Here is a 27,153-nt window from a genome sequence, read left to right on the forward strand (position 1 = left end):
ACCATTACACCTATTAGATATTATGATGCAATAATAATTAAAAGAAGAAGAAAAACTCTGAAGGTTCTAGTGACATGATGCAATAATATAACAATTACCAATTCACTATAATTGAGCTACACAATATATGATTCATAAACAATTATTTAAAAAGCTTGCCATTAATCATTACTTTTGAAAAATTACTAAATTTAAGACTCAGAGAGGGGTTATGGTTTATAGCATTAAAGCTAGAATAAAAAAAATCACTTCTGTGTAAGGCTTGATCTGTTAACTTAGGAACAAAAACTTTACTACCAAAATACTCGCCTTAGTAGTGTTCAACCACGAAGTTGCCTAGTTTAAGTGTTAACTTCATGCATATACCACACTAAACAACTTTACAGTGACAAGTAAGTTTCAATGGGTCTTCTTTGCCATCTCTATCGACAGAACTTGTGAAAATCGTAGAGAAAATGCCTCAGTAGATTTGAAGAAACAATTTTGAATTGTGCAACATATGCAGCTACTACCATGTTTTGTTTGGAAGAATATGGGTTTTACTCTCTCATAGCTAGAAAACTAGTACAAATGTTAAATTTAAAATGTATACTTAAAACATACTACCCTTAGTCTGTTTACTTATAATTAAACACAAAGTTACATTATGCGTTATCTGTGCTCTGACCACCAAGAGTGTCAAAAACTTGTTTTCTAGTACTTTACGCCCTCAGACTTACTGCTGTGCAACTGGGATACACCCGTAGTCAGTGGGCATTTTAATATTTAACTTCTTTCAATATGAAGATTCTGAAATGAACACCCATTTCATTATTGAGCAGTTTGAGATAAATAGCAGTTGAATGAATGTGTAGTAGAATCAAGTTTATCTTCCAGTCAGATTGTTTCTGATTATCTTGCATACTGTTCCCTAGCCACATGGATCCTTTTTGTGTTTGTGGATTATCACTTGCCCACTTTGCTTACCATGACTGGTATATGAACTATTACAAGTTCCTTCTTCTCCAAGTTGCTCCATATTTTTTATTTTCCAATACATTTAAGTATGTAAATTAACCTCATTTTGAATATTCCAAATCCCTGATCTCAACACATTTTTGTGATCTAAGCATATGAATATTTTGTCAGAAATGTCAAAATGTATTTTTGATACATGCCTTTCCACCTGAACTTTATACTGACTGTAGTTTTCACAACTTGCTTGCATATTCAAAATAACTTACTCCACCTCTCTATAAGCAAAAACTAAAATTACAGTAATATCAAGTGATTAGTTACTTTCTAGAAAAATTGATCATTTAAGAAATTTAGGAGACCAAATTTTGTTTCTAATATTGAGAGGGGAATTATTAAGATATTTAATTCTATTTGAGTTCTTTAAAGACAATATTTTCTGTCATGCAAAATATAAAAAAAATGGTTTTTAGTAGAATTTTTGAAAATACCCAATGGACTTTCTTTCCTTCCAGGTTGCTAGGTAGTTGTTTACTAAAGTCATCAGAAAATGCAATACTTATTGGAAGATTATTCAATAAGATCAAGCACTCATCAACAAGATTAGTTTATAGTCATGAGAAGTTCAAGATAAATTCTAAGCAACAACATTTCTGCCACCTATTGGAGAGTAAAGAAAAATCCACTTTAGTGTTACAAGACTACCCACCAGTTAGTTTTACATAAACTTAATAAATGTTTACATCTAAGAAAAAAGAAGCCATTAGTACAAAGATAATAAAGGTGTATTAATATATTTATTTTCTGAATAGGTAATTTACACAACAGTTTATACACAAACAATAGTTACTATCTGGAGAGCATATATACTGTACACTTCAGTAAGGCAATAAATATTAGATATTAGTACAAACTTGAAGCATTGGGCACTTATGTTTTATCAATATGTTTTTGAGTAAAACAAGTTTTGTACTTGGTAAATTACATTACTCATTCTGGTGTAAATTAAACCCAAATTCTATTTATAATAATCAGCAAAGTATTGACAGATTGAACTGTATTACTCAATATCCAATCCTCTCTAAACTCAAACACAAGAAAATCTTGAGTAACGTCTTTTATCTTGCATATGTATTCTGTGCACAATTTATGCTTATAGTATTCCAATACAATCATAGAAATATAATTTTACAAATGTTTTCTTTTATGTAAAAAAAAGTTGAGCAATTAAAAATATTTTTCACTATTAAAGAATTTAGGATTATGGTTGGAGTAGAGAAATATGAATTTATGCAATCTTTGTTACCATTATTACTAAATATTATGTACTCGTCATATTATGTGACAACTCCAACTTAAATACCATGAAAACAAGTTTCTGAATTTTGAAATTGTCAATAATAATATTACCTTGCTAAAATTAAGAATTGGGATAGACACTAATAAAACATTCAAAACTCTGTAATGAAAAGTTCTTTCACGTTTTGTTAGTTTTACTCCTTTTTGCATGTTTACTGGAAATCATATGCTACTACTGCAGTTATCATTGATCCCCAGTTATTCGTAGTAAACTGTAAAATGTTTTCTTTTTTAATATGGGTAGAAAATGTCACTTATCATTATGTTTAGGAAAAGTTCATAAAAAACAACTTACTAATTACACGTACTTGAATCCGATAAATAGAATATTTACCCTTTGAATTAAAAAGTCATTTTTGTCATAATTGATTACAAATACTTAACTATAAAAGTAATTTCTATCATATTATCCTTGATAATTAGTGATAATTTATTTCAAAAATCATACTAATAATGAAATGTTTAAGGTACTGAGGTGGTTAGGTGTAAATATGAAGTTTTATTATATTTCACTTGAAACTGATTTTTGTTTTTTTATTAACATTAATATAACTGTACAAACATTAAAGATAAAAAATAATGATGGTTAATAATATTAAGTTGAAATGAAAAATAGACATTTAAAATTATCAGTAACTCTAGTTTTTTTTTTCTTTTCCCACTGTGTAGTTTTGCATTATCTCTGCCCTGCTCACCTTGGGTAAATGAACACCAAATGTAAGCAATGTAAAACTGAAAACTTACCACTGATCCAAAAGAGAACTTACAAGTAACTATAAAATGTTTTTGATTTTCGTTCTCCAATAAACTACACTTTTTCTTTATATAAGGCATTATCCAGTATTAAATGTTTTTCCTTGTTGTAGTTTCAAACTATTTTGAAAACAAGTTATGCCAACAACTCTGGATATGAGTGAAAAATAAGCCTCTTAACAGTAAAATATGAATAATTAGTGATGGAATAGTTATAATTATTTCAGTTATATCAGTATCATTTAAATGCCACTAACAGTAAGTTATTTTGGAGTAACAGTCTAACAGAAGTTAACAGAAAATTTGACATTCAAAAAATTAGTCTTATTTAGTTCTATACATTTTTGTAACTTACTGAAAAAATTCTGATAAATAAAAAATAGTAAGATATATTAATAATTTTCTTTTTCACATTGGTTTCTTTTTACTTTTTAAAGACCCGTATTTGCTGGCACACATTCATCAAACTTAATATTCACACAGATTGTGCCATTCAGCCACTTCCTAGTGAGTGGCTATCTGTGAATATTTTCACCATAATGCAACTTTAAATAAATTTCAGTAGATGTTTGATGAGCAGTGAACTGCAGTCCCTTGTAAGAAAAAATATTGTAGTTATAATTATTTGACAAAAAAGAATATTGAAACATTTCATTATTAATTTAATCTGTAGTTTTCTATCTTTACAATGTGATTACTAAACATACCTAAGTGATCCCTTTAGCAAACCAAAGCCCAATAATGATTTTACTTGTAACTTTTTATTGCCACAGAGCAATTCTTTAAGAAATTGTTGTTATCTATGGCTGAATGTCATGGATTGCTAATAAGGAGACAATTCAGATCATATACAAAATATTATTAACCTTAGCAATAATGAATATCAAACTGAACTTACTGTAAGAACTTACAAATTGTAATACACCATACAATGAGTACATGAAGCATGATACTGCTACACAATGCATGAAGGCTAACACTGTTTTGGGGATAAAATAATATTTTTAACACAAAATCATGTATAGATCTTCAACATAACAAAAAAATATATATACATGTTTCAGGTCAGGCTGTTGTTTCTCACTCTTAGCAGTATTAAGCAACATTTCATCCTAGGGAGATCAAGTTTTGAAGTTTGGAAAATTCATTTATTCATTCTGAACTTTTTTTTGCCAAGTAAAATTGGTGACAGAACTAATTAAAAATTGTCTGAAAAATCACTGAGAACATAATGCTTAAAAGGAATATACAACTTTAATAATAGATGCTATACAGAGGATGTTTGGAAATTTAAAAATGGTCCCTTTCCTAATTGGCACAATGCAGGCTAAGAAGGTAAGTAATGATGATAATGATGGTGAACATGTTCATGAATGTGGTGGTGTTCATGCCTTTGAATTACCACTTTTGGGGAGTGAGAATTACTGTTTGTATTTTCCTTAGATACTCCAAGGTTTGTTTTTTCTGAACAGTTATTCATTTGTTGCATAATTCGAAGTCTTTCTCGTTCCCGGTGCCTGTGCCTGTGATGATGGTTTGGAGATGTTTCTGCAGTGGTTAATCCACCTTTTGCCCGTAGTTTGATTTTGGGAGAGTACAAAATGTTTGAGTGTAAATGATCATATACATCAAATGATTTAGATCGTCTGTGATGAAGCTTTCGTTCCCAGTCAAATTTTTCTTCAGGAAGCAAGTCACAAAGGTCAAAATTTAAGTTCATGAGATTGTCTTTATGATCAGAAAACACATGGCTGTGAAATAGTCGAGTTGCAGTGTTGGCATCATGAGACTTTGACCTCTGATGACTACAGTGGTTAAACTTTTTATTGCAGTGATTTTCTGTAACCTCCTGATTAGTTTGTGTTCTTGGGCCAAGATTTTTGTCATAAAGTCTGTGTGAAAATGGATAGCAATTGTCATTTCGTAGTTTCCCAATGGCAGCTAAGTCCAAATAATGATTACATCGATCACAACATTCAAGCATGTGATTTCTACAACCATGATGATGTCTATGACGACGTTTTTGTCTAGGATCCTCCCCACTGTTTTTCTTATTCTGACAATATTGTTTCCTGATTTTAAAAAAATAAAATTTTTTTTAATAAACTGTACAATTAACACATGAAAGATTTGCACCATTAGCTTTATGAAAATATTTACAAGACATAAAATAAAAGTTGCTATTGTAATGTCAATTATCAGTTAGTGCATGACTGATGGTTTCCTGTAATCAAAACACACTTTTCATCAATAACAAAAATGATGCAAAGTGTCAGTTTATAGAAACACTTCAACTATTAAAATGTACAACCAATACCCACTTGCTTTTCTCAGAACAATCCAAGCAAATCTTTTCTACACTCTCCTGTATCATCTTCATCATGTCTTGTCTCTGCAAGGAACTAGATCGAAAACCTTGCTGGGACCTGGGATTAGCCTGAAAACACATATTTGGTTTTGTTTCAGATAGTTGTGATGGGAAGCTGTTGACTCCAAGTGAAACATCATCGCACTTAGCCCTTAAATTTTCTCTTTCACCTGAAGAAGATGACAGATAAGTGGTACAGGTATTAACACTGTTGTTACTGCATTGTTTGGATACATTTCCTGTAATTTTTATACTATCTGGCTCTTTCGTCATTGTTGTTTTAGGCTGGTGAAACGTATTGTCTTTTTCTTCTGTTATTTCAGAATCTGGTGAGATTGCTAGCTTGACCTTGATGGTCTGATTTCCAGAAGGAGGGAGCTTGAATGACTTTCCAAGGGTGTCATGAATAGATCGAACAAGTCCTGCAATATCCTAGAGAAAACAAAGAAATAATTAATAGGATGTCTACACCAATAAAAATTACTGACAGGTCTTAGCTCACTTTACCTGTTTTTTTCATCCTTAAAAATTTACTTTGTACAACTGAAACTTATCTAACAACTTGAAAAATAAGGATTTTGATGCATCTTTCAAGTTCACTTTCCACTTATAATACAAGAGAAACCCATGTAGTGAAATGGTCTCAACTAAAACAACATAGAAATAATATCCAGAAAATGTTATGACTTCCCCAGAAATTATTTAAAGACAACTTATAATGGTAGAAGTAACAATTAAGAAAAACTTTTGTATGTGTTGGAAAACCATGAAGTTACAAATGATAGCTACACATGCACAAGACATACTTAACAAACATTTTCCATGAGTAAAAGCTGGTTATAAGCAGCTACTTTGCAGGGATGTTCTATCAACTATCAAGAGTAATGAAGTGTGATTAATAAGAATATACATTATGTAGTAAGTTAATATATTCATTTTCTTGAAATATGCCACACCAAGAAACTGTATGATTTATCTTATTTTAAGCCTATTTGTTCTTGTGTATTAAATAGGCTCACAAAATTAGCATTTTTTTTCTTTTACTAATTGTATACCTTCTCAGTAACACAAAAGATAATCTCAAGATTTATAGTAGTAAAATCTGTGTTTGATGCCCATGGTGAGTACAACATAGATAATCTATTGTGTAGATCTGTGGTTAGCAAATAATATTAATCATACATAAAAATAATATTAAAATCTCATATGATCAATTAGTACTTGCAACAATTCAACAAAACAAATGAACTTTTGCCATAAAATTTCTTTTCCAATAATGAAATTGACAACAAGTTAAAAACAAAACAAGCCAAACAGCTTATTTGGTATTTGAAATTTTAATCAAACAAACATAAACTACATTCACTCAGGCCCAGGGTTTAAAGGCCTTTCTTGTGATTCATATGATCCCATTGTACGATTAAAGTTCATCTATTATCCCCATTTACTTCTATAGTTACCACGAGGGAAGAGTCCATGCCCCAAAATACACTTCGTTAGAATACCTTCTCACATCTGAGCAAGTGTGCCACATTTGGTATGATTAGTTTGCAAGTAAAGGTACGACAAGTTTTAAGCCAAGCACCTTTGGATTTCGAGGGAGTCAAGACACAGAATCAGAAGTCAGATTTAGGTTCAGCATCTACGAAAACCTACTCCCAGAATCCCATCATACCTAAATGAATTTCCAGACATGTTTTAGCTTACCTTGGTAAGGCTACACCATGTAGATAAGAACACCCACTGGGCCATCCTTAAGTCTACCCAACATGATTGGTTCTGTTAGTTAAAATAGTATTGGAGGAGTTCACAGACAAAGAAACAAATTCACAAACACACCTGTAGAACTGAAAGTAACACAATATTGTGAAAAATACTATTTAAAACTCTTACATCCTTAGTGACATTCTTGTGCCCATCCAAGTTGTACAGTGTGAATGAAAACTCTTGCTTCTCTAGATCTCCCTCAGATATATCACATGAAGTTTTCTGCAAAGTAAGTACTTGCATGAATTTAATGCTACATAATCTAGAAAAACAGTTATGTTATATATTTAATACATATATTGCTTATAACAAATTATGTTTTATTTCACTTGACTGTTCAGTATTAATATATTACCCACACACAGACAAATATATTTTTGTGCTTGAGCTTTTCCTACAGTTTTAAAAATAATACAATTAAAACAATAACATGCATAAATCACATGCTCATTGTCTTTTTCAACCAACTGAACAAAAGAAATATATTGAATAACATAGCTTGTTTTACTAAAATGCATACCTATGCATCTCCAAAATTATTTAAATTAGATAATTATTTGTTAACATTAAATCTTACTCTTAAAAAAACAAAACATAGTACAGATGATAGATCTCATTTACTTCAATGCACAATCTTAGCGACTCTGAAAAGCATCATACTTGCATGTTAACATTTTCCTCACCATGTATTATGGGCAGAATAATAATGTGCTCATCCAAGTACCTGTAAACAAGAAGTCAGAGAGCCAACACATGTAGCTTGGCTGGGACATGTTCAGACTGTACCTAGTGCACATTTCAACTCATCCATCAGTTATTATTGGATGAAAGAAGTAGCAAAAGAAGTGCATTTAAATTATTATTACATGCTATCCTCAACTCTACCATTGGACTCTGGACTGATACCAGTTGAAGAAAGAAGGACACAGCATTTAGATCATAAAGTGTGTTATAATAAGAATACACATGTTAACTTGACTAGACAGCCATCTGCTGCAGGAAGAGGGCATGATCTGTTAGTATATGCTGACTCCAATGAATTGAAGATAGCTGCAAGAGGGCACACATGTATAAAGTTTGCTCACCTCAATTCTGTTGAACTCTACTGGTTGGCACTCTTTATTCTAGTCCCATTTGTTAGGTCAAAATCAGTAAGAGTTATCCACAGTTCACCATCACAGTGGCTAAGTACTAGTAAGTGCTAAGGGTCTCCTTAACTCAACTTGAAAAAAAGCGGAGGTGAATTCATGGTAGGGAGACCCAGAGAAAATACCTAGACACCCATTGGTTCTGTCCCAGCCAGAAATGTCTTTTACTGGAGACAGTGCAGTGGGTGACTATATAATCTTATTTTGAAAAAAGCCAGCAAGCACATGCCATTGCAGCAGGCAGAGTACTCACTGGTGCTGACTTTTTCCAGGATAGCCCATGGAATAGGTATGGTCTGGATCATGCAGTAGTTGTATCAGAATATACCACTAGGACACCTCAGGTGGTCTAGCAGAACAACCCATTTCAACAGTGGACATATAATGGAGCCAGAGCAGATGATATGAGTGCTTTCCATTATCCTGGCTCAATGCAGTATTTTGAGAAATAAGTGTAGTCTGGAAGGCATCACCAGCCACCTGGCAGGATCCTGAAGGCAAATGATATAAGAAGAAGGACAATGTACTCACCTGTCTAAAGATGGTAGGTAGACTGAAGGATAGGAAATGGAGGTAAGCAGTAAAGTTCATAAATGTGTGAAATAAAATGGAGATAGGAACAGTCAACTTCCCAACCAGCTGCACTCTCAGGAAGGAAAGCCCAGATAGGATAAAGTACAATATAAGAACAATGGAAAAGGACACAAAATGGGAATGGGGTGGGGATATCTGTGAATAGGATTGGGAAGGAAACATTGTAGTATTGTGAAAGGTGTTAGACAAGACAGACCAGTAACAGGTAATGGAGGAAAAGGCTAAACCTATGTATAACAGCCAGGTTAAAAAGGAAGAAAGATTATCTGTGGTAAGAAGGTCAGGAGGAGGAGGACAGATAAACCACTGTAAAAAACTTATAATGGTAGATGGACCAAGCAGAAAGATGACAAGAATGAAAAAGGAAAAGGTAACCTGCTTAGAAAGTCTGACTGTATGGGGGATAGACTAAACAAATCCCAAACTTTGAAAGTGGATGGACAGGTTTCCTTGATGAAACAGTTATGTATGAATTTGAAGCAAGAGAGAGGGTATGGTTAATAGGGAAATGGGTGTATGGATCTCAAAATGGATGGAACCAGCATTAAGCTGTTCAAAGAGGCACAATCAAGAGGACACAGCAAGGAATGTAGCAAATCTAGGACAGGATTTTTGTGAAGCAACTGTGAGAGGAAAGGCCAATAATAAGCTGCCAGTCCCTGGTTGTTTTGAGTACTATGAAGAGACAAAAGTAAAACTCCAATAAAGGGTCAAACACTGTCTCTGTGCCTTGTTTGTGTAACAGATCTGGCACTACTTATTCCAGATGCCAAGAGAGATAGGATCTGAAGGAGGAGGAAAGTGAACTGGGTGAGGATTGAGAGGGGAAAGGAAGAATTGTAGGGAATCAGTAATTGCAGAAAAAAGTAATCCATCTCTCTGCAGAGGTGTTCCCCATAGATATGCAAACTGCAATGAGTCACCACAAAATTCTAATCTACTTGGTAATCATATATGAGCCCACTGATACAGAACTTTGAAAGTCTAGTAAGTGGTAAAGAAAGGAGAAAATTTGGAATTTAAAGGTACTAGGACAAGGTACAGGAGTGGGATGAGGATTTAGAACAGTCAAGTAATCAAGGATGTAAGCAAGGATTGATGATGAGCAGCTTCTGCCTATGATTTAATTGAATCAAGAATACCTTCAAAAATATAAGAATGAAGAAATGAGGTAAGGTGGAAGTCACACGAAAAGGAGGAAGAAAGTTAACACAGAAAAGGAAAGTACCCCTATTCAAAAATTCTCAATAACAAATGATCCAAGTGAGCAGACAAAGTGCAGAAGTAGTATTATTGGCAACAAAAGAAAAGGAAATGGAACAAGAATCACCAGCAAAGTCATCTAGGGGTTAGTGAAGTGTCTCTGACATTGGGTGTGGAAGGGAAAGGTAATGAAGCAAAGAAATTAGGATCAGGTAAAAGTGAGAGAATTAGAGACTGGAGAGAAAAAACAATCCCAAGGGGTCTGATTTCCTAACTGGTAAAAGATTGTAAAGTTGTAACTGAACAAAAGGTTATGGGTTGGAATAAGTGTATGTCAGGATAAAAAAATCATAAAGGTGAAGAGGGTGAGGTATATAGTCGTAGGAACGTAGTTGGTCTAAAAGGTAGTCACATGAACCTTAATGAGAAGGCAGAAAACACAAAATTAGTTTGGATTGTGAAAGAGGGAACTAGAAGAGTCATGAGACACAGGGGTAAGAGTTAAAACAGAACTTACCTGAGCTATAAGGTCACAATAATGTGGGGAAGTTTGAATATTCTTCTCAACAAGAATAGAGGTCCCAAAGGCATAACCAGGAAATGGAAACAAATTTTAAACTTGTTTTCCTTTTCATTCTTCCCTTCAAAATGAGGAGAAGGCACTCCAGATGAGTGGACAGATACCAAACCTCTTGGCTGCATAATGAAACCCATTACTCTATGCACAAATGACCGTCACCTTATTCATGTTCAAGATAGATCCAGTAGCCATGTTTGAAACTTGACCTGTATGACGAAATTCCTCACTTACACAAGAAGTTGAAGAATCCACATGAATGTCAGAATTCATATTTTGAAAAGATAAAGGAAAAATTCCTTTAATTTACTGCAGGTCTTGGTAAATTATAAAAAGAAAATTCACGTCCAACACGTTCAGTGCCAAAGAAAAGAATCAGAAGGGTTTTACCGCATAATAATATAATAATGTTATTATATACTAGCACAACTCAAAAGAAATCTCATGCGTTTTGGTTGGAGTTTCTTAAACACTAGTGACATGCATATACATAAAGCAGATGGAACAGAGAAGATAGCTTTCTGTCTGAAGTGGTGTGTATCATAATGGAAATTACAGAACATGTGTTAAAAATCAGATAGTTATGTTTCAATACTCACAGAATTGCTTTCACTCTTATTATTTGCTCAAGATTAGCCTTATTTGGTATTGTTAGAAAGTCCATTTAGACAACGTAAAACTGCAAATATGGTGATTTTAATATCTGTTTATCTGTGTTTTAACCAAGATGCTGTGAACTTCGCTAAATTCTTAAACATGAATACTTTTTTCTGGTAATTTCTTTATTCACCTTAGTCAAAAATATCCTTCTTAACAAGTACTAGATCAATGAATTGATAAATCATTTACAATATACAATGTTAAAACACATCAAAGAACTAGGAACTCCCATTATGGTTTTCTCTTCCACTTTATGTAAAAAAAAAAAAATCCAGCATAGTTCTGATTATGTACATATTTATTAAGCCCATCTCTAAACCTCCTTAAATTTACAATATCCACCATGCCTAAATGAAACCAGTTCCAAGGGCCAATCACTCTGTTAGAAAAGTCCAAGCTGCAGATGGCTACACCCTGACAAAATTTGTATTTCCATCCTTTTTTTTCCTCTTATCTTCACTATTAACTACCAAACAATAATGCATTGGTATTATCAGTTCCTTTACATTAGTGAACACCTCAATCATTCCTTTTCCGACTTTTCTATGTTAAAGAGTAACATTTTTCAGAAGTTAAACTTAACCTGTCTTCTTATGACAGACAGCCTTTTCATCCCAAGTACTATTCTAGTAGCCCTCCTTGAAATAATTTAATGTCCTTTTGAAGGTAAGGAGCCCAAGATGGAAACACTATTACAAATGAAGGCTAACCTACACAAATGATAATCTCTTTACTTATATTCAATATTTCTGTAGATATAACCTATAGTTGAATGCACTCTACCACTAGCAATAACACTACTTAGATGGCTTATGAGACTAGTCAATCAGAACACTAAATATTTTTCTTCTTCTATAATGCTGTTGTTAAGGTTATTCCCATCACAATTATATTTATTATTTGAATTATAAAACCCACATGCATTACCTTGCATTTAATATATTTAAAAACCATCTGCCAGTTATTCATCTAAATCACCAGATGATCTATTATTTTTTAATGTAGCAGCATTCCTCTCTCTAACACCAAGCAACACCCAAGATCTAAGTGACCTAATTGCTGATTATCCAGCAAAATTGTAAACTTGGTTAAATGACTTTGCAAGAAGCTTCTATCAGACTTTCAAAAACTTTTCAAACCACTAATGCATAACTAATAGGCCTATAGTTACTTGGATAATTTTTATCACTTCTTTTAAAATACAAGTAACGTTAGCCAACTTTGAATCCTCTGACACACTCCAATGAATCGCTTTGATTATTTTTCATTGGTTTCAATAAAGTACTACTTATTTAACCCACCTGTGGAGTTACCCATGTTTAAGTCATCAGGAAATTTCATTAAGGTTATTACAGTATTGAAATAAACTAATTGCACAAGAAACAGAAACTGTTATGATCATATCTAAGTTTATTAAATCAAATGTGCACTAAAATTACTGAGTTGTATTTAAGTACCATAGTAACACAATAAAGGATTTACTAGTATCCATTTAAAGAGAAATATTTATCTAATTTTTCTGAACTGGTGGAATAAGTTTATTAATTGTAATAATAAAACTTACATATGATAAATAAAAATAGAAGTGTATGCATGCAACAGAGCATACCTTTAAAATGAAATTAGTACCAGCTAAGATCAAAGTTAATTTCAATGCAGTTAGAGTACTTTACTTTTCATTGTCATATTTTTTATGAAATTCTACAAAACATTAGTCTGTGAAAAAAACACTAACTTTCACTGAGTTTTTCTTTAACTGTTAACAAGCTGTATTTTTAACTTTTTTATTCATAAGTAAAGGTCACTGATACACTTGAATACTTCATGTAATGTGTGGGTGAAAATATACAATGTGCATTTAAGATATGTCTGTAGAAACTCTCTCTTCATCTGACTAACACCACATTATTACATACAGTCTATCTGTTCTTAGTAAACCATTAGCTCCAAATGCTCAAGATATAGACTTACAAGATCCAACAATCAACTATTTGTGTAATATTGCCAATGCAAAAAAAAAAAAAAAAAGAACATTGGCAATGCATTTCTTGATAAATTTTGTTACTCTAATATCATGTACATCAATTATAGCAATACTATACTTTCATGTGATGTTATATTTTTATAATCATTCTTAGAACATAATGGGTCTTTGTTGAGCTACCAGGGCAAATGACCAGCTGTTCTTTAAGTCAGCCTCAATCTACCCATTTTAACTTACAGTAAACACCTACGTCATACAACAGTCTTAATGTAGTTAATATCAAGGACGTTTTCAAGTGTTTTTACTGATATTAGATAATTATTTCTGGAAGAAAATGTACGGTTTATTTAGGTAGTTTCTATCTTGTAGTTAGTTACAAAGAATGTGAGGTAGTTATTTTATAGTTACAATATATTAAGAATGCAATATTGGTAAAACTCAAGAGCAAAAATAAATATTTTGGACTGAAACTAATGGCAGACTAACCTGAAAAATGTACAACAGAACACGTAACAGGTGATTTATCAAGTTAATAATCTGCTGAAATGTAAATACCATTCCAACCATATAGCTGACATACTTTCAAAATGGAATTTATACTGCCTTAGCACTCAAACAAGCTGTGAATAATTGTTTAAAACAGCAATAATTGTAATTAAACTGATTTATGCCATAGAAGTTTGAGTAAAACTTACATTTGCACAAAATTTAGTCTTCTCTTCCTTTTCACTCTTTTCTTCTTCTGCCTTTTCTTCCATGCTGTATTTTTTTATCTTCTCTGCAAGTATTGCTTGGTGTGGGAGATTTGCTGCAATAAGTAGACTATATTTGTATGATTTTATAAATTAAATTTACCATATTTGATGTCACTGTTGCTACTGTATTATTTCTAGTTATAATTAATATTCAAATTTTACATTCCAACTCTTTTAGTCTTCAAGTTACACCAAAAGCCACTTCTTAAACAGCACATAAGGTTAATAAAAAACTTTTATCTTGAAAATGGATTTTTGCAAAGTCCATTATATTTAAAACTAGATATATCAAACACACATTATATTCACCATTTGCAGGCGAATCTGTGAAATCAAACGAACTATCTTATTGTTTTAAATAACATTTTCAAAGTTCGAGTTAACATTTCTTCTCTTTTATATAACATATCAAAAGGGTTAAACTGTTTTCAAGAACTAACGCAACCATTGATTTTGATATTGCAATTTATGTTTGTGTTTTAAATGCAAAACTAAACAATGGCTATCTGTAGTTTACATCGTAGGTATAGAACCTCGATTTTTTTATTCACGAGCTCTTAAGCTTACGAATACCGCTGAAATAGTGTAATATTCCATACTCTCAGTTCTCAGTATGAAAAAATACTGTATTACGAAAGAAAGAAAAATGGGCTATTCTAAAAACTAGGTCAAAAATAAATCGGTGAGAAAGCGGTTGAGCAAGGCCTTAGGAAATAAAAAGAGGAAAAGCCAAGTGTTCATTTACCTTAAAATTTTGCAAGCACATGAAAGACTTCCGCCATCAGATATCTGGGAGCGGGGTGCGTGAATGAAGAAACTTAACAAAATGATACAAAGGCTCGCCGACCGGCTAAAGCTCGCAAGTGGATTAGTTCTTTCATTTTAAACACAACTACTCACAAGAGAGATAGTAGTTCAGGTACATATTTAAGTGTATTAGAGCTTTAAGAGGTTAAAATAACCGCACGACAATATTGTTATGAAACGTCATATCAAATGTGACCATCAACTTCTGAATCCGACTTTGCACGTAGGCACACATTTAGCTTTTTGTTTGTTTGTTTATTCATTCAAAGATAACGATTTGTACTGTTTTCTTAGCGCATTATATTTCGCAGAATGAACCGACATTGTACATTTTCATAATGTTGAGAACTCTAGTCCAAATATATAAATAAACTGTTCTTATAAAAAACAAAGTAATCTGTAACGTTTGGACATAAAACACTCAAAACATAACTTGGGCTTTTATCATTTTAACAATTTTATTATTGTTGTTCTGGATAAATAATTTTCAATATAAACACCGGAAATGAACCAAAGCTTTTTCTTTGTGTGCTTTGTTTTGAATTTCTCGCAAAGCTACACGAGGGCTATCTGCGCTAGCCGTCTCTAATTTAGCAATGTAAGACTAGAGGGAAGGCAGTTAATCATCACCACCTACCACCAACTACTGAGCTACTCTTTTACCAACGGATAGTGGGATTGACGGTAACATCATAACGGCTCCACGCTCGAAAGGGCGAGAATGTTTGGTGTGACGGAGATTGAAGCCTGTGACCCTCAGATGGCAAATTCAGCGCCCTAAGCACCTAGCCATGCCGGGCCGAACCAAATCAATCGTGCTTAATATAATAGTTGAGCATTTTTTTAACAAAAGTATTCTATTTTGTTGATATAAAATAATAACAAATAACCAATGTTTAAATACAGCTGCTTTCTAGTTTGTTAGTTTTTTTCTTCAAATTCCACTACAGTAATTCAGAGTACTCTCTGAATTATTACATTTTGTCATTTACTCTTCCAAGATTTTATGCATGTATACTTGCCTACCTTTTAATATTCTGTAATGTAATCAGTATTCTATTTATATTATTGGTAAACTTACACTGTTATCTTACCTTGTAAGGTGGTCCTTTTATCTTCTCGAAGTTCTATTTGGTTATGCACAGTATCATTAGTTATAGGCAGGGACATCTCCTATAGGGACAGAAACTACAGTGAGTGAAGCATAACTTCAAGAATGAATGTATACGTGAATATTATATTAATAAAACACATATTGTATTATAAATTCAAACTTATATAGGTTTACCACACAACAATCTTTTCAAGTAATGTAGTTAATCAAATTCAACTCTAGAAACTAATATTTCACGTTACGTAAAACATCGACTTAGTCGCGTAAACGATTTGACACACAAAAGAGACCCGGTGTGGTCAGGTGGTTAGGGCGCTCGACTAGCATTCTGAAGGTTGCAGGATCGAATTCCTATCACACCGAATGTGCTTGCCCTTTAAGCCGTGGGCACGCTATAATGTCGCGGTCAATCCCACTATTCGTTGGTAAAACAGTAGCCCAGAGTTGGCGGTGGGTGGTGATGACTAGTTGCCTTCCCTCTAGTCTTACACTAATAAATTAAGGACGGACAGCGCAGATAACCCTCGAAATTCAAAAACAAACAAACAAACAAACAAAAAGTACAACAGAAGAAAGCTGCTAGTAACAACGTTTATTCATATATAAGTAAAGGTGAATGTCATGATAACATGCAAATAGCTCGATTGCAATTTATAGCTGTCAAACAGACTCTTTTCCACTTAAAACGTATTACACCAGAAATACATCCACTTTCGAGACTTCTAATGGTTGTTGAATAAATAAAAATGTTTGAGTACTTGGTGTGCTACTTTGTCTTTGAAACGTCGACAAAAGATGACTTTCGGTCGTACTGTGAAATATACATAATATAAAATAAAAAAAACAAGAAAACTGAGAGAATTCTTCTTCACAAATAAACGATTAAAAACACAGAACTATTATCTGTAGTTAAGCATAAATTTTAGTGTTATAAACTTTTTGATTTGTTTTGAATTTCGCGCAAAGCTACACGTGGATTATCTGCGCTAGCCGTCCCCAATTTTGCGGTTTAAGACAACAGGGAAGGCAGCTAATCATTACCACCCACTGCCAACTGTTGGGCTAATCTTTTACCAACGAATAGTGGGATTGACTGTCACATAATAACGCCCCCACGGCTGAAAGGGCGAGCATGTTTGATGTGACTGGGATTCGATCCCGCGACACTCAGATACGAGTCGAGTGCCTTAACCACCTTGACCATACCGGGCCATAAGCTTTCTGACTTACAGTTATGCCACTTGGAAACCATAAACGATCAGAAGTGTTCCCTGGCCCGCATGGCCAGATGGTTTTATAGCACTCGACTCGTAATCTGAGGGGACGGCTAGTGTAGATAGTCCTCGTGTAGCTTTGCGCGAAATTCAAACCAAACCGAACCGAAACAAACCGAAAGTGTTCCCTATAAATTGAGTTTGCATTCATGATTAATTTTACAATACAATCTTCGAACCAAAATTTTTTTCGTCGCTAGCACGGTGGCAGAAGACAAGTCATGCACTTAGAACGTAACATATCCAAAAAGAAAATATCAATATTTACATTTCCACCAACCAATTCAAACTTAAACTCAAGTTTGTTAATATTCTTATTATTCGAATACTGAGAATGAAATTCATAATGCATCAAATGAAACAGAATTAGGATATGTCAACTTTTCCTCATGTCTAAGTTAAGACATTCGGGATATATGAAAATAACTTTTTTCAAGGAACCCCAGTAACACAGTGGTATTTTTGCGGGACTTATACTACTAGAAACCAGATTTCGATATCCGTGGTGGGCAGAGCACAAATAGCCCTTCGTGGAGCTTTTTGCTTAATAATAAACAAAACTTTTCATTCAGGAACCATTCCACACTTCAGTACAACATGTATATTCAACTGTTGTAACCAAACTCCCAAGACAGAGACATCTATTGCGTAATAATTTCTTAAGCCACGCAGGAAAACATACTGTTTGGATCATATCCTTGCGTTGAGAATATTATTTTTTGTTCATTTTCATTCTAGATCAAGCAGTCGGCCGCGGTCAGGGTGACAAAATTAAAGGAAAAGGGAAATTAAGGGACCGAGGGTTTATATCAAGGCCAATCGCTTGGAACCATTTTCTCGCGTGACCTGCTGGCTCTTCCGAGTAGGAAACACGCCTTAATTACAGGGAGCGGTTTCTCCTACCTGGTCTGTTTTTACTGCAGAGAACAGTGGCGGTGAAAACTGAACGTCTGTACAGATTTACATCTTGTAATGCCTAGCGGGTTCAGTATCAAACTATAGATAATTATTTTTCAGTATAGCGACCCCCCTCCCCAACATACACAATGTTTTAGTGTATTTTCCAATTCTATTGTTACAATTTAGTTTCAACTGTATATAGCGTGCTTCTGTAGTATGTAATATACGCCTGAATCAACTGTATTTTTGAATTGATAAGGCTATACGAACAACTACGAAACAATACTGGCATGCGTGACCGCTACAACATTTTTCATTTACAAGAGGCAAAAAAAAAAAGTCTTCTTTAAGATACGCCGCCTCACGCACGACAAGTCGCGTAGGCGCCAAACTGCAGACTATAGTGTTAATGGCTGCTTTTAGTTGAACACCATGTAACAAAACACATAGAAAGACGACTGTTTATTTTATATTCATGCCAATCATGAGTATATTGATGAAATCTCATCGTAGAACCAATCTTATCACCAAGACGAAGTTAATGTCAAATGTAACGTACGCGTTCCTCTGGCGTCAAAAGGTAACGTACTTAGATCCAAATATATAAAATCTGAAATGCACAGATATCAAAGTAATTGACTCTTATTCACATCAGTAGTAAAAAAAGGCGTATTTTTCAAGTAAATAAATTATCTCTAAACGGCTCTTTTCACAGTGTTAATTTATAACTGAAACAAGCTGACCAAACACATTCAAATACCACAACACTTAACTTAAAATTTCAAGTTTGAAAACTTATGACTAAAGAGAAAGACAATATCGAATCCGTAACCAACTGTCTCGTGTGAAGTCAGAAAGTTTTGGTAGATATGTTAAAGATTTTTTGTTTATTCATGGATAGGTTAAATATGTGCTTACGTTAAACTCAAATCTATCTATACAATAACTCCTTTTATCGCACTCTCCCCTTCCAACTAACTCAGCAGCTACAAAACTTACTCTTAAGAACAATATATGTACAAAAACCAAAACAAACGTGAAAATATTCGTTTATATTAATAAATACTTTTATACGCCGAGGAGTTATAAAACTGGTATTACTTGTTTCAGATATTAACACAAAGCTTCACAAAAGGTATCAGTGCTAGTACTCATAATTTGGAACTGACAGACGAGAGGGAAAGAACCTAGTCAATAGCGCTCACCGCCAACGTTAGGGATACTCTACTCGAAAAGTGAGATTTCAGTGCCACTTTTATAACACACCAACAGCCCCAACGCGTGAGTTCAAAGTTTCGACAACACGATGAAAACCATGAATTTCTGGATTTATAATCAGCAGTGCAAACTATTAAGGCACGGCCAACCCGATGTTGAGATGGATAAAAGTTTAAAGTGTCGAGATAATATATGGAACAATCTAAAACGCTTGGGAAGCATATGTTATATACATACACACGTACTAACAAACTGACGCTTTGAAAAGACAAAAAAAAAGAATATATTAATTGCATAAAAAGTTTATGTGCTTATTGTGAATTACAAAACCACACAATGCAATATTTGTGCTTTTCTCACTGCGAGTATCTAAGACCGATTTTTAGAATTATAAGCCACTGAGCCATCGGGGAGGCAATTATAAAAATAAAAGGTATCAAGTTTGTTGTGAACAGATTGCGTAATAACAACCAAACAGCGTTGGGAATACCCTATCTTTGCAACCGATTATCATTCAACAAGTAGGACCTACGTGCTTTAACCCTCAGTGTCCCAAATCTAACCACGTAATCTTTGTTGTGTGCACGGTAGTTTCCTCTTAATAATGTGAATAAAATACACCCACTACATCATGACAGCTAAAGTAAGTAATTTGTAAGAATAATTTTGCAAAAGATTTGGCCTGGAAGGACTAACGTTTTAGGTGATTGAAGTTACTTATCTAAGCATTTCCAGTTTATAAATTGTTTGACATTATTTATTATGTTTATTTTAGGCATTAAAAAATAATGCTAAATATTGCAACTTATAAGAACAGATGTGGCAATTGTGTTTTCATTATGATTGTGTGAGGCATACAAAAATCACTAAATATAAGGAGAACGTAACTATAATTTGGGTCCTATCGCGCAGTTATCTACAATTAAATTGTACTTTTTCATTTTTATAATATGTAAAAAATATTATTTTATATTTATCTAGTCAAAACGCGAAATTGTTATTGGTATATTCGCTTCAGTGTTTATATTGCTAATTTTTATTGGCCACATACGCTTGATGCATTATTGTTTTATACATATTTATAGATGTGCCTGTTAAAGTGTTAAAAGTTACTGAATGAGCAAATTTTAGTCGGTTAATGACTCAGTTTGTTAATTGTAACTTCTAGTAGTGGTCTACCAATTAGCTGGCGCACATAACCAAGTTGCTTTGCGCCATAAAACGCCAAACCCACCCACTCACCCATTCAATTAACTACCTGAATGTTGAGAATACTATTTGTGTTTCTAATGAGAAATAAAGGTACACAACTGACAAATAAACAGAATGCATGTTACATGAAATTAATTTATGAAGTTAAACCTATCGGGGAATGTTGATAATGCTATATGTTGAATTTGTGATGAAATAAAACATTGTTATCATTACGTGGGCTGAACTTTCCTTTATTCTTTTCAGCAAACGGGACCAGTTTAAGGCTGGGGCTGGTGGAGCTGCAGTTCTAGGACCACTAAAAAAAAGAGGCCCAAGACGATCAGCAAAATCATCAAAAAGACGTGTATTAGAAAATATACGTATTCCCGCATCAAGAGTGGATTTCAGCGTTTAAAAAATAAATCTGAAAACGCATGCGCCCTAGTCATTTGTGATAGACTTGCATTTATTAAAAAAAAAAAAACACGTTATTGTTTGTTTGTTTTGAATTTCGCGCAAAGCTACACGAGAGCTATCTGTGCTAGCCGACCCTAATTTTGCAGTGTAAGACTAGAGGGAAGGCAGCTAGTCTTCACCACCCACCTCCAACTCTTGGGCTACTCTTTTACTAACGATTAGTGGGACTGACCGTCACTTATAACGCCCTCACGGCTGAAAGAGCGAACATGTTTGGTGTGACGGGAATTCGAACCCGCGACACTCAGATTAAGAGTCGAGTGCCTTAATCACCTGGCCATGCCGGGCCTACACGTTACTGAGACGTACAGTTTGAGCTAATCCCTTAAATAAAATATTAATGAGCGACTAGAGCTGCAAGGAATGGGAAAATGATGAAATTTGTCCGTTTAGCTTTCGTGTGTGCATCCTTATAGCAAAAACTCATCGGGCTATCTGCCGTTTTTACCGAAGAGAATCGAACCACTGATGTTAGTGTTGTATATCTGAAGACTTACCACTGTCCCACCGGAGCATGTTTAGCGTACGAAAGCTAAGTCACGTCTTTGAGTACGTATCTGTCAGCAGTGGTTACAGAAGTGGTGTTCCGAAGTTCAAACCCCGCCATTTTCGATGCGAAGTGCCCTCAATATGCAACATTGTTTTTGAACTTCCTAAAATTTGAGAAATTAGTCATTATCAAACTTTAAAAATAACTCATTAATAAATTTCATTAGGTCATTTTTCCCTGTGCGTGGAAATCCTACCCTTAAAGTAAACTGAAATTGACTTTACAGATGTATTACGAGCTGTAAACTGAATTTCCCAAAAGTGTCAAGAAAATCATTCGCGTTCATCATGCGTTATTTTTCGTCTAATCACATTTTAAATTGGCAGGAAACCAGAACCTGTTACAATGTTGAATGTAGTTGTGAACAGCCCCCCGCTAGTACAGCGGTATGTCTCCGGATTTACCACGCTAAAATCAGGGGTTCGATTCCCCTCGGTGGGCTGAGCAGATAGCCCTTTGTGGCTTTGCTATACGAAAAACACACACACACACACACTTGTGAACAGACTCAGGCTCATCAACTGTCTATTTGAATGGACAGATCCGTCTAAACCCTGTTTTGAAAAATGCCTGTGATAGTTTTTATCAGTTCATTAGTGTTATAAGAACAGGTCATTTACTGCTAACAGGTAAACTTGTCATTTTACAGAATGAAACTTAGTATACTAATGCATGACATACATTAATATGGCCTTGGAACGGTTCAGATGTTGCACTCGTGTTCGGGGTTACAAGCCACGACCCTCATGTAGTAATAAACACAGTATTTCACCGTGCTATAATATTAGCAGCCGTGACGGAAGTAGGAAGATGTCCTAAACGTTCTTGATTGTGCCGATGCACGCAAGAATACACTTAAAAAACAGTAAAAAATATAAGCAAGACTGTAAAATTCACATTGGACAAAGAGTGAAAAAGAGATAGATGTTATGTTAATGGACAAACAAAAATTTGTTATGAACAGGAATTTTCAGAATAAACAAATTTTATATTAAAAGTATTATGTCCAATTGTTGGTGTTTGAAAAAGAAAAATTAAAGCAACGTCCAGTACGTTCGTGTCCACATATGGATGTAGTTCCACTAGATTACCTTAATGTGTTGATTTGGCCACAAATAAGAAAAAAAAACTGATGTAGTTAGTGATGAATTTATCCCTTGTAGGACGTATATAAAAATGTTCAGACAAATAAAAGAAACTAACCCAACTCCACTTTTTCAGATCAATAATCAAATAAACCCTTACGAAGACAAATGTGTCTTAGGAGCACATTAGGCATATAATGCTTCACGAGTTTAAAAAAGGCAATAGTGCAGCAGAAACTACACAAAACATTCAAGGTGTTTATGGTGCGGAGTCTCTCAATGAAAAAAAAATGTCGAAGGTAGTTTTCAGAAGTTCAGATCAGGTGACTACAGCTTAAGTGATTTTTCACGTTCAGGTCGTCCTGTTGAGTTTAATGATGACTTGCTACTGGCTGGACTTGATGAAGATTGTGCTGTAACTAGCAAAGAAGCTTAATTCAACCCACTCAACGATTCACTGTCATCTGCAACAGCTTGGAAAGGTGTCAAAACTTGGAAAATGGGTCTCCCATGATTTGACAAAAGCCAACTTAGAGCAAGCGTGGACATTTGCACTTCTCTGTATTCTCATAAACGTAACTCACCTTTTTTTGACAGGTTAGTGACTGGAAAAAAATTTATATATTATAAAAATGTTAAGTGCCACAGACAATGGCTCAGTCCAGATAAACTGGTTAAAGCACAGCCCCAAATGGACCTCCATCCTAGGAAAGTCTTGTTAAGCATTTGGTGGGATATTGTTGGTGTGATCCACTAAGTTGCTGCCACTCAATGTAACAATTACATCAGACTTCTACTGTCAACAGGTAGAGCGCTTGAATGTTGCACTGAAAGAAAAGAGGCCTACTCTGATTAATTGTAAAGGTGTTGTGTTACACCAGGATAACCCACGGACCCATACAGCGAGGATCATATCTACAAAGATGAAGAGCTAGACTGTGAAAAACTTCATCCTCCTTATTCTCCATATCTTGCCCGTCTGATTATTATCTATTTCGAAGTTTGCAGAACTATCTTGATGGAAAAAAGCTTGGAACACATGAAGATGTCAAAATACACTCTTTACATTCCTTTCCTCCAAACTCCAAGAATTTTATAGAATTGCATCGTTGGCAGGAAGTAATTAATAATAATAGAACACACATTATTGATTAAATAACATTAAAAGCGTTTGAAATTTTTCCTTTTTTCCTGAACCTAAAATTGGACATTACTTAAGGGATGACCTGATATAAAACCCTACTGGAACGTTCGTGTAAAAAGCATCTTAAAAAGTAACGACTTTCAAATAAGACTTCAAAATCTTTACTCTTTGCTGCTAAGGCTGTGCACATCTATAAATGCACACACACAAAACATGTTAGATTTAAAATTATATATGAGGGGAAGGAGTTAAAAAATCAACACATGATATTAAATTTCATTACAGATATTCATAGAATAAATTCTTTTAAAGACACGCAGGTTTATTTAAAACGATGTTTCAGAAGTATGTGTTTTATTTTAAAAAGCTGCTTTTATACTGGTAAAGTTTTATATTCGCTTATTAAAGGTTGCATCTTAGTCTACGCATATAATTGCCCGTTGCTATGCATTATGTATAAAGAAGTTAGTTATACAGAAAGTATAAATGCTCACTATATTTTCAAACAACTCTCCATAACAATCTCCAGCTGCAGCATAACACACATCCTGAACTCATGCAACCAAATAGTCAGTAGCTACAGTAAATCATCATGAATGGTATAACATAGCTGCTAGCTATGTTTATTATCATTACAGTGTTTGAAATGAGCTACTATATGAAATAATACTTTACACATAGTTGAGCATAAAATGCCAGCAAACAAGATAAAAACTGGAAACCTAAATACCTGCAAATAGTAGTCGTAAAAAGTACGCAAACATGGCTAAAAATACCTTAAACATTATTTACTCAAGTTGAAATTCCTGTTTTCACTCCATCAAATGAAATTATAGGTAACAGCAGAGTCAGAACAGTTGTTTGTAACTTGATTAAATAATATCAACAATTATATCAGTCTTGTTTCTTTATTTTTTACGATCCACATTTGCAGATTTTTAAATTCTCAGCTTTTTATATTTATCTTGTATACACATAAACCAAACTCAATAATTCTCAGTGTCTCTTTCTACGTACTATATCCAAACAAGATGTTGGTAATTACTGTTGTCTTAAACAGATCTGTTCTCCTTAAACAGTAAACATTTTCCAATGTCAATACGCTCATCCACAGACTACCAGTTGCCAATAACTTGACATAGCTCAACCTTTGCCTTCCCTGGATTTTTTCTTCTTTTGGTCTTTCCACTTACGATCAAACTTTCAAATTATAATTATTGTTTCCTCATAACGTGTTCGAGAAAATCCAACTGCCTTTTTCTAATGTTAGTTAGCAGCCTACTCCTGCAACTTGACAAACTATCTACATTTGAGGCCTGAATTGTTCGACTTACCTTCAAGATGCGCCTTAAGAACCACGAATCAAATGTTTCAATTCTCTCTTCCATACTTGGCATTTCTGATCAACATTCTGATGTGTACATGGGAATTAGTATACCATAGCAATCCAAGACTAAATTTCGTGACCAAAGAAAGTTTGCAGTTTCAGTATCTTTTTCATGTTCAGAAATGCGTCTTTATCCATTCCTATTCTGTTTTATTTCATGATCATATTTATCAACTGATGTTATCCAGTTTCCCAAGTAGTTGAATTTATCGGCCTGCCTTATCTTTTCCTTGGCCCGGCAAGGCCAGGTGATTAAGGAACTTGACTTGTAATCTGAGAATCGCGGGTTCGAATCCCCGTCACACCAAACATGCTCGCCCTTTCAACCGTGAGGACGTTATAACGTTACGGTCAATCCCACTATTCGTTGGAAAAAGAGTAGCCCACGAGTTGGCGGTGGATGGTGATGACTAGCTGCCCTCCCTCTAGTCTTACACTGTTGTCTGCCAGCAATCAGCTCTGGTAAATCCTCAATTTCCCTCAGAATTTTCTTACTGTAAAAATAAACCATGTAAAGTGAGAAGTCTTTGCCTCTCTTAATTTGGATGAAAGCACATCATCCATTTTCTATCCTCGCTGCAGCAGTTTAGTCTTAATAGAGGTTTCTTAAACTTCTTTACCATTAATATCCAGTATTTGTATTAATTCCACATGCTTGACTTTATTAAAAGTTCTGATATGATGAACGAAACAATTAAAAGGTCCTTCTTTATTTCTAAGTAAAACTCTGTAAAATTGCAATAACGTACAATCATCAAAACCTTATTATTTGTACCCGGATAACTGCTTTAATATGCTACAATTTTCTCGCAATCAGGTCAGTATATACAAGTCGTCAAAAATTTCCTTACGACTAACTCAGACAAAAAACTAAAATTCTTATACCGATTTTTAACAAACGTTCAACCTCCAACAAGTGCCTGAAACTCGTTCTTCTAGAATCTGTAATATAAGCAGTATAAAAGATGAGTCATTCTTTCTACATTTTCTAGCAAGCCATGAGAACAGGAGCATTAGGGTGACTCATATCAATCGATACTTTTACAAGAATGACCTAAAGGGAAATGGATAAGCCAAACATCCTAGGGTCAAATATAAACTACTTGCTATAAAATGGCTCATTAATTCCACACACCCATATCCAAAAAAACTAATTTGGTCTGTTCGAGCCGTTTCTAGTTTCTGGACAGAATGGTTGAAAAAATCTCTAAATGTCAGCAAGTCTTAAAATTTCCAAGAAGTCTAAAAAAAGCAACATTTTTATATAATTACATTTCTCTAATTAGATCATGTAACTTGATGAGTCTCATGTTGATAATCTAAGAAATAATATAGATTAAATCGATCGTTCAATTTATCCTACAATACATTAAACTAATTTTTTGATTTAAACCATACACATAAGTTTATTTTATGATTAATTTATTAAGTTCATTTCTTATGTAAAATTAAGGGTTCAATCACCGAAGAGGACATGGTGCAGGTACTAAATTGTGTAATTTTGCGCTAAAACAAATTCATTTGTGTCAAAGTTGCGTTAGCTTAGGTGCTTATAAGCGTTGCTTTACTCTAACCAGTTTCGAGCATTTCATATGTACACAGCGAATCAAAATATTTCTAAAACTGTACTAGAAAAGAAAAGCAAAAGCCCTGTAATTGGGCCAATGTTGTAATATATTTTAATGTACCACAAGTGCCGTTTTCAAGATAAAAATACAAGTTTTTCCCTGAGTATTTTCCTTGCTATAATATCCTGTCATATTTATGGATATTGCAGACTCACAAGACATTTTAATTATGCCTTGAAATAAATAAACTATTTTACCCTGCTGTGGGATTAAATTATGAAGATCGTTATTAATAGTAACAGGTAAAGAGATT

General features: G+C 34.0%; 1 protein-coding gene across 8 annotated transcripts in view; it reads right to left on the reverse strand.

Annotated features, from left to right (window-relative positions):
- Positions 1-1,732: 1,732 nt before the first annotated feature.
- LOC143256951 (uncharacterized) overlaps positions 1,733-27,153 on the reverse strand; it is a 31,670-nt gene continuing 6,249 nt past the window's right edge. For 3 of the 8 annotated variants that reach the window (XM_076514867.1, XM_076514869.1, XM_076514868.1), the window contains 5 exons: positions 16,024-16,102; positions 14,063-14,175; positions 7,328-7,423; positions 5,388-5,866; positions 1,733-5,138 (listed from right to left, as the gene is read on the reverse strand). In XM_076514867.1, coding sequence (XP_076370982.1) covers positions 4,394-5,138; positions 5,388-5,866; positions 7,328-7,423; positions 14,063-14,175; positions 16,024-16,102 — 1,512 coding nt within the window. In that variant the 3' untranslated portion in view covers positions 1,733-4,393. Of the gene's footprint in view, positions 5,139-5,387; positions 5,867-7,327; positions 7,424-14,062; positions 14,176-14,867; positions 15,144-16,010; positions 16,118-21,603; positions 21,760-27,153 lie in introns of those variants that run through there. The other 5 variants (XM_076514870.1, XM_076514872.1, XM_076514871.1 and 2 more) reach the window with 5 other exon arrangements.

The sequence above is a fragment of the Tachypleus tridentatus genome, chromosome 7 (genome assembly GCF_004210375.1).
Source record: "Tachypleus tridentatus isolate NWPU-2018 chromosome 7, ASM421037v1, whole genome shotgun sequence".
In the NCBI taxonomy this organism is placed as follows: domain Eukaryota; kingdom Metazoa; phylum Arthropoda; class Merostomata; order Xiphosura; family Limulidae; genus Tachypleus; species Tachypleus tridentatus.